Source organism: Ornithorhynchus anatinus, chromosome 8, assembly GCF_004115215.2.
Source record: "Ornithorhynchus anatinus isolate Pmale09 chromosome 8, mOrnAna1.pri.v4, whole genome shotgun sequence".
Taxonomy (NCBI): domain Eukaryota; kingdom Metazoa; phylum Chordata; class Mammalia; order Monotremata; family Ornithorhynchidae; genus Ornithorhynchus; species Ornithorhynchus anatinus.
Window position 1 is genome coordinate 31,418,021 of NC_041735.1, and position 15,872 is coordinate 31,433,892.

The following is a 15,872-nucleotide window of genomic DNA, read 5'->3' on the forward strand; positions in this document are numbered from 1 at the left end:
GAGGAGCAGAGGGAAAGGGGGGAAAGGGGGGAAAGGGAGTTTAGCTGAGGGGAGGTGAATGGGGGTGGGCAGAGAGGGAGCAGAGGGAGCAGAGGGAAAAGGGGAAACTCAGTCTGGGAAGGCCTTTTGGAGGAGGTGAGCTCTCAGTAGGGCTTTGAAGAGGGGAAGAGAGTTAGTTCAACGCAGTTGAGGTAGGAGGGCAATTGAGGTACAGCAGGAGGACGTGGGCCAGGGATCAACGGTGGGATAGACGTGAACGGGGGACGGTGAGGATGTGAGCGGCAGAGGAGTGGAGCGTGCGGGTTGGGGAGTAGAAAGAGAGACGGGAGGAGAGGTGGGAGGGGGCAAGGTGATGGCGAGCCTTGAAGCCCAGAGTAAGAAGTTTTTGTTTCGTGCGGAGGTTGTTAGGCAACCATTGGAGGTTTTTAAGAAGGAGAGTCATATGCCTAGAGCGTTTCTGCAGGAAGGTGATCCGAACAGCGGAATGAAGAATAGACTGGACGAGGGAGAGACAGGAGGAAGGGAGATCAGAGAGAAGGCTGACACAATAATCCAGCCGGGATATTATGAGAACCTGTACCAATAAGATAGCTGTTTGGATGGAGAGGAAAGGGCGGATCTTGGCGATATTGTAAAGTTGAGACCAGCAGGCATTGGTGTCAGATTGGATGTGTGGGGTGAATGAGAGAGCTGAGTCAAGGATGACTCCAAGGTTGCGGGCTTGAGAGACGGGAAGGATGGTCGTACCATCTACAGTGACAGGGAAGTCAGGAAGAGGACAGGCCTTGGGAGGGAAGATAAGGAGCTCAGTTTTGGACATGTTGAGTTTTAGGTGGCGGGCAGACATCCAGGTGGAGACTTCCTGGAGACGGGAGGAGATACGAGTCTGAAGGGAGGGGGAGAGAACAGGGGAGGAGATGTAGATTTGGGTGTCATCTGCATAGAGATGATAGTTGAAGCCGTGGGAGCAAATGAGTTCACCAAGGGAGTTAATGTAGATGGAGAACAGAAGAGGGTTAAGAACTGACTCTTGAGGAACTCCTACAGTTAGAGGATGGGAGGGGGAGGAGGAGCCTGTGAAGGAAACCGAGAATGAACGGTCAGAAAGATAAGAGGAGAACCAGGAGAGGATGGAGTCCAAGACCCTCCACCATTAAATTAAGGCTCCTGCATTATTGGCAGTTACTAAGAGTGAAATACTTTCAACCTTTTACCTTTTAAACCCTAGAAACAGCCCTCCCATCAGGGACATCTCAGCATTAACCCTTTTATTTCCCACCAAACATGAAATATAAAAATCAACTCACATTAATTTTGAGTGGATGAATGAATAAATGAATGAATGACCTGGATGTATTGAAGTGATCAGAATGAACTTGGGAGAAGCTCTCTGCTTCTCCTAAATTCACCTTCTCAGTGTGCCTTGCTCTCAACCCTCTCGCATCTGACCTATTGCTCACACCTCCCTCTGACCAAAAACCCCTTGAAATTTGCTAAACTACAGTCTTCCCAATCTTCTAAGGTCACCTGAAAAATTCCACCTCTTTCAAGAAGCTTCCCCCAAGTTTAGTTCTACCACCTTGAGCTGTGTGGATGGAACAATTTTATCATAGTGGTTACATTTATATGATATTCTGTAGTATGTATTTCTATAATGAATTATGTTCTTTTCACTTATTTCTCTCCCTACCCTGTTATTAGCATAGGTAGTTTTGTTATTTCTTCACCAGTCACAGGGTTGGTCTTTTCAGTCGGGAAGTACATCTTGGCTCTAGCTTGCACCCAAGGGTTTCTAAAAGCAGAACGGGCCTGGAGCTCAGAAGGTCATAGGTTCTATTCCCAGCTTGTTTCACTTCTCTGGACCTCGGTTACCTCACCTGTAAAATGGGGATGGAGGCTGTGAGCCTCACAAGGGATAGCTACTGTGTCCAACCCAATTTCCACCCAGCATTTAGAAAAGTGCCTGGCTCATAGTAAGGGCTGAACATATACTGTAATTATTTTTATTCTATCATTATTTTTAAATATCAGAAAATATGACCTTAAATAGATCCCAGGGACATGTAATTACTAAGCCGATTCTTACCTCTAAATGAAATAAATTTGTTCTGCTTTGTTTACTTAGCAGTTACACTGTATAAACTGCTTAACAGATGCAAGAAATTAGATCAAATTTAGTCCCTTTTCCTATACCGAGAGCCGGTATGATCTTCCTACTTTACAAATAAGGAAACTGAGGCCAATAGGTTAAGTGACATCCACAGTCTCACAGTAGGCCAGTAACATGGTTGTATCTCTAACGTGGCAAGGGTATGCACATCACGGCCTTTTACCACACCCTTTTAAAACATGTCCTCTTCTGGCTCCAGTCCAACTCCAGCTTTTAAAATTGAGAGCAACTTGGATAAGGGTGAGTGTGATAAAAATGCATAAAGAAATTCAGAGGCTGAGCCATGTGATCAGTCAGAGAAACACTCATGAAAGAAATTACTTTCAAGAGCAGAGATAGCTTATCTGCTGGAGTGGTAGATTTTAATTTCAGAGTCCAGCATTCGAGTCCCTGCTCTGCTGGAAGTTGTTAGACTGAATTGGGGAGGAAGCAGATGTTCTATACAGACAGCTCTCTCCAGGGCATTAATGTGGAACTCAGAGTTTTTTGCTGGGAGCCCTTAGAATGTAAGGTCCCCCCTACACTGTAAACTCCTTGTGGTCAGGGAACATGTCTACCAACTATGTTATCCTGTACTCTACCAAAATTTAAATTTAGTGCTCTGCACACAATAAGTACACAATAGATATGATTGACTGATTGATTCCAGAGATGAGATCTTCCTTCCTCGGCCCCCAGATAGTCTAGGACGGCATATTCTGAGTTTCATTTTGACACCCTTATGCAGATTCTAACCCCATCTCCACCACATGCCTAATGTGTGATTTAGGGAAAGTCATTCAAAGTCAAGTGCCTCAGTTACCTCATCTGCAAAATAGGGATTCAATTTTCCTCCACCCAACTTAGATTGTGAGCCCCCTTTGGGGCAGGAATTATGTCCAACATAACGATCTTTAATTTCACCACTACTTTTAGTACAGTGCTTGGCACATAGCAAACACTTAAGTACCACAAAAAGATGGTGGAGTAACGGTGGGGAGGAAGTTAGAGAAGCAGCGTGGCTCAGTGGAAAGAGCACGGACTTTGGAGTCAGAGGTCATGGGTTCAAATCCCGCCTCGGTCACTTGTCAGCTGTGTGACTTTGGGCAAGTCACTTAACTTCTCGGTGCCTCAGTTCCCTCATCTGTAAAATGGGGGTGCAGACTGTGAGCCCCACGTGGGACACCCTGATTCCCCTGTGACTACCCCAGTGCTTAGAACAGTGCTCGGCACATAGTAAGCGCTTAACAAATACCAACATTATTATTATTATTAAGTGATCTCTCACTACAATCTACCCCTCTCAGCTCTCCCTCTCTCATGCTGAGCCGAGTAATGAGGAGAAGGAATAAAACAGAAAGTGAACTTTAGCTCATATGCTTGTATGGGAGCTGGAATGCACCCGCTTCTGCAAGATTTGACACTAATGTTGCCATATGTCTCCAGCAGTGCTGCTTAAGGGTCAATTAACAATTATAATTGGGGAGGGAGTTCTGGGTTCTAGTTTTGTGGGTTGGGAGTTTGGGAGATCAGAGAAGGGAGCCTGGGCAATTCCAGAAATTTCCCAGCCCACATCTCAGAATAGATAAAGCTCACAAATTCATTCAGGCCCACACATGCTGATTCATCCTCCAAGGGAGGGGTTTTGCTCTGACAGACTCTGTCTGTCTGTTAGTTGCCCTTCCACACAGCAGAAGCAACTGAGATGGGTGAGTAGATTAAAACCATCTCTCTGGCAGTGAGGTTTCAGGATTTGGGAGTCCTGTGGGGATTTTGAAGTTTCTGATTAGGGCTTCACATCTTGGGGTCACATCTGGAGAGTTTCGGTCTCGACTACCAGTCTTGAGTATGGGAGGGTGAGTCAAGCAGTGTTATACCATTCCTAGCTTGGCCAGTGGCTAGCGAGTGGAGGGCAATCTGCTACAAGTCAAAACTCACTTGTAGTGGGCAGCAGTGGCATGGGAGAGAGTCGAGGTCAGCGACTCAAATTTGCTGCGCTCAAGGAGGCAATGGTGAATGATTTCCGTGTTTTTACCAAGAAAACTCTATGGATACACTACTGGAATGATTGCAGATGGAAGTTAGGTGTTCTGGGAGAGAAGTGTCCATAGTGTTGCTATGGGTCGGAGAGGACTCGACAGTGTAAGACAAGATTGGGGCTCCAGGATGAATGTTGTAATATATTACTCTAAGAAGAACCTTCTCCCACTTGTCTTCTATCTTCCCATTTGCAGAACCTACTGAGCAGAAGCCTGTCAACATTATTCAGGATGACCTTTCCCAAGTTCTTGAAAAGAGTAAGTTTAAATGTTGATATGTACAAGGAAACGTTTCCACATGGATGGCCTAATTAGGGGTTCCTATGAAGTGACTGTCAAGGAGGGCTGGGGCAGAGGGAGGTACCTGCATGGCAGCACAGATTTCTTTGAAGAATGACCCTATCATAAAATCCATGTACTGGATACAGGAAATGTAACTCAGGCCTGAAGATGGAGAATGGCAGATAAAAAATTTCTATCAAATGCTCATGGAGAGTCATGGAGAAGAAATTTGGGGAAGACAGGGGTTAAATTATGAAAGTCAGGTACAAACCAGGAAACAGACTCAAATCTCTGCCAAATAAAATGTGTAAGTCCCATTGATAAACAAATATTGAAGTTCCTTTGATAAGCAGTGAATAATGGGGAGCAGAAAGCATCACCCCTAAAGAAAAGGTACTGATAGAGCTGGTGGTAGTTATATGAAGTTATATTATGCTATGTATGGTTTTAATCATTGTTCTAACTACATGAAAGTAATGGTCCTTTCAGGAAACAAGTTCTTTTTCAATACACCATGAGATCTCCAGACCCTATTATCTTCAGCTCTGATGATTAACTGTCATGGATTTGTCTCGATTAACTCCAAATATCCTCATCCTGGTTAATGGATCAAGGAGACTGGGAGGGAAAGGAAGAGATTTGGAAAACCGAGGAACAAGCTCCCTTCTCATGAGGAGGCTTGAACCTTGCCCCTAAGCTTCTGATTTAGAACAGAAAATCCCCTTATGAACTAGGCAGGAGGAATGAGATTTACCATTGCCAGGGAAACAATGGCCCAGGATTGGGGCTGCTCCTACAATGAATCAGCCTGGGATTAGGCAGAGGGTTCTTGGTCAACTCTGATTTCTCCGGATCCTGAAGACCTTTGAAAATTGAACAGGAGGAGCTAGCAAACTGTAAGATACTCAGGGGGCACATAATAATAATAATGGTAATAATAATAACAATAATAATGGCATTTGTTAAGTATTTGCTAAGTACAAGGCACTTGTACTAAGCACTGGAGTGGATACAAGTAACTCGGGTTGGACACAGTCCCTCTCCCACATGGGGCTCACAGTCCCAATCCCCATTTTACAGATGAGGTAACTTGAGGCTCAGGGAAATGAAGTGACTTGCCCAGAGTCACACAGCAGGCAAGTGGCAGAGCTGGGATGAGAACTCCTGACCTTCTGACTATGCAAAATTACTTGCTTTTTCCACAAATCTAGGTCAGTAGGAGGAAACAGGAATAGGAGTAAGGCTAATTCATCTGTACTGTCCTCACAAGGGATTGGATTTCAGGCCTATATACAGATGTCTGGATTTGGGGAGGCTACATGATTTTCTCTCAATCCATTGAGAAGTGATTAGCTTTGGATTCTGAACGGAGGGGTTATGATTTGTCTCTGGGAGCTGAGGTAATTAGGATTCCAATCACAGAGGAACTAATGGGCTAGTGTTTGTTTGGGGGAACTTGGGATAAATAAGGTTAAGGCTTAGGGGACCAAATAAAGTAACTGAATAATCAGGACACGGGTTGAAATTTGGAGAAAGAGTTGCTTTGTGGTTGTGTGCAAAGATTAAACTGTTGTGGGCAATATTGCTGTTGCTGAGCATGTAGGAATTCTGATAACATATTTCCTTGTTTACAACCAACACCAGCAATTTCTCCATGCCCCTAAATTCCTCCCACTCCTTCTTCTTTAGCTATATGTCCTGGGGTAGTGGGTTGCAGTGACAATGGCCTGGGATAATAACATTCCTGTTCTCTCTCAGCCAACCTCCAGGCCACCTTTTGCCACAGCAATAATAACACCTCCCATATGGGCAGGGCATGTAGATGAGCCAGAGCTGGAAGAGTCACAGGGATCCCAACAGCAGCCTCAGTGGTCATATTGGTGGTTGAGGCGGCAGGGAGCAAAGCAACAGAAGCAAAGAGCTTCTATCTCCTATCTGAATCAGTCAATCAGTCAATCAATGGTATTATCTAATAATAATAATAATGTTGGTATTTGTTAAGCGCTTACTATGTGCCGAGCACTGTTCTAAGCGCTGGGGTAGACACAGGGGAATCAGGTTGTCCCATGTGGGGCTCACAGTCTTAATCTCCATTTTACAGATGAGGGAACTGAGGCACAGAGAAGTTAAGTGACTTGCCCAAAGTCACACAGCAGACAAGTGGCCGAGCCGGGATTCGAACCCATGAACTCTGACTCCAAAGCCCGTGCTCTTTCCACTGAGCCACGCTGCTTCTCTACAACTTACTATGTACAGAGAAGTGTACTAAGCACTTGGGGCATAAGAGTATGATAGAGTTGGTAAATATGGTCACTGCCCACATAGACATTAGACATCAGTACCACTGCCTACATCTGTCCGCCAGGATACTGACGTTTCGTACCCAAACAATTGCAGCCAAGAAGGGGTCATTTATTCTTCTTCCCCCTTTCCCTGCAGCTCAGCCTATATCCTCAGTGGAGAACATAGATCAGGTGTGGCAGCCTGTCACCCAGGTGACAACGACCCAGATTTTTACATATCAACTGTTGCTTGCCTTCACACCAACGCAGCCCCCTTTTTACTCCTAAACACTAGCCTCTTCACTCTCAAGAACCTAAGGACCTGCACATAATTCAACAATATCCTTAGGGAACCATTGGATTAGGCAGTTATTGTTGCTGATAACCTCAGCTAAAACCCTTATACTTCCCTGACCTCACCATGACACCTCAATCCCCACTCTCCAGGTAGCCCATCCCAGTCCTCCACTGGGGACGTTCCCTCCCCCAACATTCCCCTCCCAGCCCCCCTCTGGCCCCTGGCCTCAACCAAGTGCGGTGTGTGGAACCCCCACTCCATTATGAGAAAATTTCCCTTCATCCTTGACCTGTTCCTGACCCAAGAACTGCTCCTCCTTGCCTCACTGAAACCTGGCTTTCCCCATATGACAAGGTCTCCTCTGCTGCTCTCTTTAGAGGGATCTCATCTCCATCCAATCCCCAAACTCACTGGGAAAGGAGGAGGTGTTGGTTTTGTTCTCTCTCCCCAATCCAGCTTTTGCACTATTCCACCTCCCCCATCCCTTTCTTTCCCTTCCATCGAAGCCCATGACATTAGCACTCCAGATTCTAGTAACAGTAATCTACCTCTTCCGAGGCCCCACTTCCAAGTTTTTGAAGGATTTTGATCCCTTTCTCTCCCTTTCACATTTCTCTCCCTTTCACACATTCTTCTCTCATTCTTCATCATCAGTCAATGATATTTATTGAGTGCTTACTGTATGCAGAGCACTATACTAAGCGCTGGTGAGAGTTTAACACAACAATAAACAGACACATTCTCTGCCCCCAGTGAGTTTACATTAAAAGGAGTAGACAGACATTAATATTAATAAATGAATTATAGATATGTACACAAGTGCTCTGGGGCTGGGAGGGGGGATGAATAAAGGGAGTATTGACACATGGGGACTTAATAATAACAATGATAATAATAATAATGTTGGTATTTGTTAAGCGCTTACTATGTGCCGAGCACTGTTCTAAGCGCTGGGGTAGATACAAGGCAATCAGGTTGTCCCACGCAGGGCTCACAGACTTCATCCCCATTTTACAGACGAGGGAACTGAGGCACAGAGAAGTGAAGTGACTTGTCCAAGGTCACACAGCTGACAAGTGGCAGAGCCGGGATTAGAACTCATGACCTCTGACTCCCAAGCCTGGGCTCTTTCCACTGAGCCACGCTACTGCTAATCTAATGGACTTCAATATCCAATATTCCCGATGACTCTTCCTTTGTCCCCTTTCCTCTATCTTCTCAACCCTTTCCTCAGCCCCACCATACTTACTTACCTATCCATGTGTAATTCATTTAAATGTCTGTTTTCTCCTCTAGTCTGTAAAGCTTCTTATGGGCAGGGGTTGTCCATATCTACTTTTATATTGTACTCTCCTAAATGCTTAGTACAGTTCTTAAACAAAGTAATAACACTGACATTTACAGATTGAGGGGAAATTTATGAGGAATGGGGAGACAGTGTCTAAAATTTTTTTAGAAAAATGACCCAGTTAGCAGAGCGAACTGTGCACTGCAATGGGGAGAGATCGGAGGCCGAGAAGTCAGAGAAGAAGCTGAAAACAAGGCAGAAAATGATGTTTTGATTAGCAGTGTAGCAGTTTGAAGGGAGAAGAAAGGACAGGTTCTAGGGATGTTACGAAGATTAGTAACAAATCGAATATGTAGTTTGAATAGAATTGAGTCACAATGATAAAACCAAGGTTACAGTCTTCTAAGACAGGGAGGATGGTGGAATTTTCTTCAGTGAATTTTCTTCAGTTTAGGGGAGGGCAATATTTGGTTGGGAAATTTAGGATTTCTGTTTTGGACATCACTGGAAGCATTGCCACTAATCAATCAGTTAATCAGTGGCATTTATTGAGCACTTAGTATGTGCAGAGCACTTTACTAAGCACTTGGGAGAGTACAATACAACAGAATTACCAGACACAAGCTTACCATCTAAAAGGGAAGACAGGCATCAATATGAAAGACAGACAATAATATGAAGGCCACACAACTTCTGAATATGAATGACTAAGTGATTTGTCCTATATTCCATGAAATCATCCATCAGATTCTGGAAGAGACACATCCTTATCACCAGGGCATCTTTCATGGCACTGTCATTGGTTTTGGTTAGTGTGTACAACAGAATTTTAGGGGAAGATAATAATGATCATGATAATGATGATGAAGTCTCACCATTGGTCTTGAAGGACTAATAACCTCTTCAAAGGTATTGAGTATAGTGGCTGTGGTCTGAGCAGTGTCACCCAAACTCTGTAATCCTGTCTCTTTGTTTTGTTTTGTTGTCTGTCTCCCCCTTCTAGACTGTGAGCCCATTGTGGGGTAGGAATTGTCTCTATCTGTTGCCGAACTGTACTTTCCAAGCACTTAGTACAGTGCTCTGTGCACAGTAAGCTGTCAATAAATACGATTGATTGAATGAATGAATGAATGAATGAATGAATGAAAAATCCCTACCAGGTGTGTGTCTGGATTTTTCTTAGGAAGAAAATATACTTTAACTCCAACTCTGGTCACAGAACTCCTAACCCTGACATAGCATCAAAAGCAGAGATTGAAGAATACTTTGACCCTTATCACTTTTAAGCAAGCCCACACTATTAATCCTTAAATTGTGGAATTAATGTTTTCCTGCTGTATTGAGAGAAACTGCTGATTGTGACAATACTATTAAATAGCATATGAAGTCGGATAATTTTAAGTTTATATTCTGTTTCAATGAACTCTCTTTCTCATCCCTCCTAGGTGGCCCTGCAGGAGACCATCTTTGAATCTAACTGAAAGTTCATGAAAATGGAAGCTATCGAATTCTCATGTGGGATCATGCTTCTGTTACAGATCAGCATTGGGGTATTAGTGAATGCCTTTCTCCTCCTATTTTATTCTCACATGATATCTTCCAGCTCCAGGTTCAACTCCTCAGACTTTATCCTGACCCATCTGGCTTTAGCCAACATCCTAATTTTACTCTCCCTTGGAATCCCAGAGACCATGTCATCCTGGGGAAGGAGAAATTTCCTGGATGCCACTGGATGTAAAATTCTCAATTATCTATATCGAGTAGCCCGGGGCCTTGCCATTTGCACCACCTGCCTCCTGAGTGTCTTCCAAGCTATCAGCATCAGTCCTGGAATCTCCTGGTGGGCAGGGCTCAAACCCAAATTACCTAAATTCATCCTCTGCTTCTTTGTGCTCTCTTGGATTCTAAATATGCTAATAGAGTTTGATACTCTGATGAACTTCACAAGCCCTCAAAACAGCAGCAGTTTGGGAATCATGTTGGACCTTAAGTATTGCTCAAAAGTCAGTGTCAATGCAGACATCAATGTATTAATCACAGTTATGTATTCCTTTCGGGATTTGTTCTTTGTAGGGCTTATGAGTGTTACCAGCAGTTACATGGTGTTAGTTCTGCGTAGACACCATAGGCAGTTCCAGTACCTGCATGGGCCCAACTGCTCCTCTAAGGCAATGCCTGAGGTCAGAGCAGCCAAGAGAGTGATTGGCCTGGTGACTCTATATGTGTTCCTTTATGGACGACAGACAATTATGCTGAGTGTCATAATCAATAGGGAAGAAAAGTCTCCTCTGCTGATCAGCAGTCATGTAGTTATGTCATTCGCCTTCTCTGCCTTTAGTCCATTCCTGTTAATTCATAGTGACAGGAGAATAAGGATGTTCTGGAAAAGGAAATCTCTTGTTTTCCACACAGATCCTTCATAGGGTTCCAGGGAAGCCTCTTACCCTCATGTGGCATCCTACTGATGAAGAGAAACCCAATTGGGGCAGCAATGGACCAATGTTATAGGCTGTACTGCATGACAAATTGATTGTTGTTGCTACCACAAAATAAGTGGAGGATCCTGTTCTCCACCACAGTGCATTCTGCTAAATTGCAGGAAAACCTTCCCTTGCCCAGTTCCAACCAGGCTAGAAACACCCATCATCAACCTGAAAAAAGCCAGTTCTGGGAAAGATCACCATGATCAATCAATCAATCAATGGCATTTATTGAATACTTACTATGTGCAGAGCCCTATGCTAAGTGCTTGTGAGAGTTCAATAAAATAGAGTTAGCAGACATGTTGGTTACTGAAAAATGATGGTTACTCCTGGCCTCTATCAGTTACTTCTGCTCAGTAGCATGGTCCAGAGACTACCACAGCAGTCCTGAGGTCCAGGCAGAAGCAAGTCTTCATGCTCCCAGAGAATAGCTTTTTGATTCCTCCTTGACTGTGCTGGGTGATAATGGTGGTGGGTAGCTGGGAAGTGGTGCCTGTAGGGGTGATTGTGCCCCGGCTCTGACCCTCCACAGTCTCAAGGCCGAGTCATGCACACTGCTGCACCTTTGCTGTTAGGGTATGCGCCCTGGGCAAGCGCAGACCAGGCAAGTAAACACCTTATGTAAGCTGTTTTGCTTTTTCGTGATGTCACGTGGCATATAAAAAGGGGCAGTCCCAGCTAGGTGGGGGCATGGGGTGTCTCCTGTGTCCTGCCACCACCCAGGGATGTCCCGTAAGTAACTTCCCCAAATAAACCACACACACGCACACACACACACACGTATATAATTAAGCCTGACTGGTGTGGTCTGCTTCCTTTTCCAGAATCTGGGCAAATCGATGACATGTGTCGTTACAATTGGCATAGTTGGCAGGATTCCGAAAAAGGAAGCATGGGGAAAGGGACGTTGCCTGGGGAAGTCCCGGAATGGCCGTCCACTTCTGTGTGGACGAAGACAGCCCAACTGATTGATGGGTGGGGCCCTCCACGGGAGTATGGGGAGGGCCCTAAGATCCCCGCTGGGTTAGTAAAACTCCTGATGGAGGCAGCGGGCACGGCGCCAGTGAAGGAATGGCTCTGAGGGGCTGAGGTCGTGGCCTGGCTCCTCTTGTGGACTGTCAGACTAATTGCGGAGGCACAAATGCAGGTGGAGTCCCGCATTACTGCACTAGAAAGTGAAATAGCTCAGAGACGAGACGAATTAGCACAGGAACGGGATGTGAGTACGTCTACTACCCTGCTAGCCTCCGAGTTATTGGAAAGGCTGGAGGAGTAGGGGAGATAACTAGGGAATTTAGCATATAGGTTTCTGCGGTTAGAAGGCCGCAGGATGCCCCGCCCGCGGGTGCGCATGCTTATTGCGCCCCCAGGGTGAGATGCAAAGGCCTGGTAGCCCTGGGAGGCGGACAGTGAGGGCACGGAGGAGGAAGACAAAGTGAGAGTAACTGGGGATGTTTACCGACCCTGCACAGGTCTGTGCCTGCCGAAGGCACGCCCCACCGTGACGCCGAGGTTTGAGGGACAGCTCGTTGCTGACGATGGGGGAAGGGATCGGGATGGCACGGAGGACAATGTAACCGCTTGGGAGTACGCCCCGGCAGAGCTGATAGAGCTTGCCTTTCGGTTCCAACAGAAAGGGCGAGAGACTCTAGCCGCCTGGCTTGTGAGTGCGCCAACGAGATTCTGGGGCGGATCTAGGCGAGATGGAGCAGACGGGAGGAAAGGCGGGATGGTCCCGTCCACGGGATAGACCGACAGGCCCCAGAACCTACCCCGACGCGGGAGCGGGGGTGGGGCGAGCGTAAGGGTCAGCCCTAGACAGAGGTGGAGCGATCTTCTTCGTGCGGGAACCCTGCAAGAAAGGATTGATCAACAACCTAATATAGTCATAGTGAGAGGGTCGAGACGGCTGCGCCCGCCACAGCAGTGTCGACTCTTAGATTAAGATTGATCAACAACCTAATGCAGTCATAGTGAGCTGGGCACAATGGCTACGCCCGCTACAGCAGTGTCTACCCTTAGATTCGGCCCTGCCGATGACTCCTCCTCACCCCCGCGATGTATAAGGAGGTGGGGGGGGGGGTCGGAGGAGGGCTTGTTCTCGTCCTAGCCCCTCCTCTGGGGGTGCTGTCGGAGGAGGGCTGGTTCTCATCCCAGCCCCTCCCCTGGGGTGGTGGCAGAGGAGGGCTGATTCACACCCCAGCCCCTCCCCTAGGGGTGGTGGCAGAGGGGGGCTGGTTCTTATCCCGGCCCCTCCCCTAGGAGTGGACCCATGGTTTTCCCCAAATGCAGGCCCTGGTGGGAGGCCTGAGGCCCCTATGCAGAGATGGTGATTTATTGGTCCCACAGCACTAAGCAGTGGGTTCTAGCCCTGGTGGACATTGGGACAGAATGTACCTTAATCCATGGTAATGTGTTTTGTTTTCCCTGGACCCAGCTGTACCCTTAGACCCCGGGTCTCAGGACCACTTTGCCTTCACGTGGGAAGGGAGGCAATGGACTTTCCAAGTTCTTTCCCAAGGATATGTCCATAGCCCCACCATTTGCCGTAATTTGGTGGCCAGAGATTTGGAAAGCTTCGCATTCCATAGTGACGCGCACTGGGTGCGTTATATTGTTGACATCATGCTAACTGCGGAGAGCACTTCTGTGTTTACAGGATGTATCGAGCTCCCTCGTGGCACACCTGCAAACTCGAGGATGGGAGGTAAAACCCAGACAAAATCCAGGGGCCCCGTACATTGGTCAAGTTTTTGGGGGTTGTCTGGTCGGGTAAGACGTGAGTAATGCCATGAGTTGTCATTGATAAGATACAAAAATATCCAGTTCCAACCACCGTCAAAGAGGTATAAACCCTCCTGTGCCCTGCTGCCACCCAGGGCTGTCCTGTAAGTAACTTCCCCAAATAAACCCATATATACATATATGATTAAGCCTGACTGGCGTGGTCTGCTACCTTTTCCAGAATCTGGGCAACTCGCCGGCATGTGTCGGTACAGTGCCCCAGTCTGGCTCATTCTCCAGGAGGAACTGATCCTTCTCCTAGTCTTGCTCCTGCTCCTTTGGAGTCTACTCCCTATGAATGCTGCCATGGAATTCTCCCTCAGTACCCAAAACCCCTGGAGAGTAAATTCCACTTCTTGCAGTAATAGTATTGAGAACAGCAGCAAAAGACACTATGGAGAAGCTGTGAGGTGGAGGGCTAAAATTGCAGCCTTAAAGAGCCATCCCAAGTAAAAGATCCTCCTAAAGAGGTATGCCCATACGCATGTGTGTTCAAGGTGTCTAATTGCTCCTATCACTTTCTTTTGTTCACTCTTTGAGCTGTACTTCCTCTGGCTCTATATAAGTCTTCCTCTTTGTCTATCCTTTACTCCCAATCTTTACCACCTTTCACGCAATCGATCAAAAATAAATATAACCAACCTAGCAATTTCTAAGTGCTTAGAAGCATTCAATAGGGTCAAATTAAATCGACTCTACTTCATTTTAATCCTCTTCAGGGTCTCAGCTGCTGTTGACTGTGTATCACTTCTCTTTCCTGGAACTACCATTTAGCTTGCTTTTTCTTCCAAATTTCCCTTCTGGTCTTCCTCCGACCTCTGTGGTCACTTTTCAATCTCTTTCCTCAGCTCTTCCTGTGCGTCCCAGTGTGTGAGTGTCCCTCAAGACTCCATTCTGTATTCCCCTTCTATTCCCAATCTATACTCACTTTCTTGGGTAGCTCATCCATTTGCACAAATTCAACCACCTCTACAAGGATAATTCCCAAATCTGATTCACTAATCCTGGCCTCTCGCCTCTGCCATCTCAGGTTTCTTTTTGCCTCCAGGACATCTCTATAAGGATGCCCCAAAGATACTTCAAATGCAACAGGTCAGAAACTGAATTCCTCATCTTCCTTTCCAATTTCTCTTCTCCACCTTTCCTATTACTGTTGATACCACTGGCGTCCTCCTTGTCTCTTATACTTGTAACCTTGGAATAGTCTTTGACTTTTCCCTCTCTTTCAGCACGCATTTTCAGTCTGTTGATATATCCTGACAGTTCTTCCTGTAAAACATTTCCATGAACTACCCCTCCCCATCATTTAATAGTCTCTAGGTTGGTCCAAACACTTGTCGCATCCCAGTTTGATTACAGCATCAACTTCCTCACTGATGTCCTTGCCTCCAGTCTCTCCCTGATCTCCAGTCCTTACTTCACTCCGTTGCCCAGATCATTTTTCTACATCATAATAATATGTATGCTTCCTTACTCAAAATCTCCAATGGTTTCCCATTTCCTTACACATAAAGCAGATACTTCTGACCATTGGCTTCAAGACAGTCAATCAGTTTTCTTCCCTCTATTTAATCTCAGTCTTCTTCCACTACATCCCAACTTTTATGCTTCTGGTAGACAACTGCTCTCTTCTATTGCCAAAGCCCTTCTGAAATAGCATCTTTTTCAGGAGGTCTTCCCTGAATAAATCTCTCATCTCGGTATTTTATATATGCCCCCAGCTGCCACTTTAAACATCTACATTACCTAAATACTTGGGTACTTACTCCCAACCCTTCTATAGCACTTATGTGCATATCTTTATATTCTTTCGCTTCCTCCTATCTGTAACTCAATTTAGTGTCTGTCTTCCCCTCTAGAGAAGCAGCGTGGCTCAGTGGAAAGATCCCGGGCTTGGGAGTCAGAGGTCATGGGTTCGAATCCCGGCTCTGCCACTGTCTCCTGTCAGGCTCAGCTGTGTGACTGTGGGCAAGTCACTTAACTTCTCTGTGCTTCAGTTACCTCATCTGTAAAATGGGGATTAACTGTGAGCCTCACATGGGACAACCTGATTGCCCCAGCGCTTAGAACAGTGCTCTGCACATAGAAAGCACTTAACAAATACCAACATTATTATTAAATCACAAATTCTGTGAGAGCAGGGATCATGTCCACTAATTCTATAGTACTTTCCCAAGCACTTAGTACAGTGACTTGCATGCAGTAGGAGCTCAATAAATACTAGTGATTGAAGATGTGGTTCCTGCCCTCATGAATCTTACAATCTA

The 15,872-nt window shown here is 45.9% G+C and overlaps 1 protein-coding gene across 1 annotated transcript; it reads left to right on the forward strand.

Annotated features, from left to right (window-relative positions):
- Positions 1-9,927: 9,927 nt before the first annotated feature.
- ORNANAV1R3186 (vomeronasal 1 receptor ornAnaV1R3186) lies at positions 9,928-10,761 on the forward strand. Its single transcript, NM_001253578.1, has one exon. It carries the CDS (start codon positions 9,928-9,930, stop codon positions 10,759-10,761), a length of 834 nt encoding a protein of 277 aa, NP_001240507.1.
- The last annotated feature ends 5,111 nt before the right edge of the window (positions 10,762-15,872 follow it).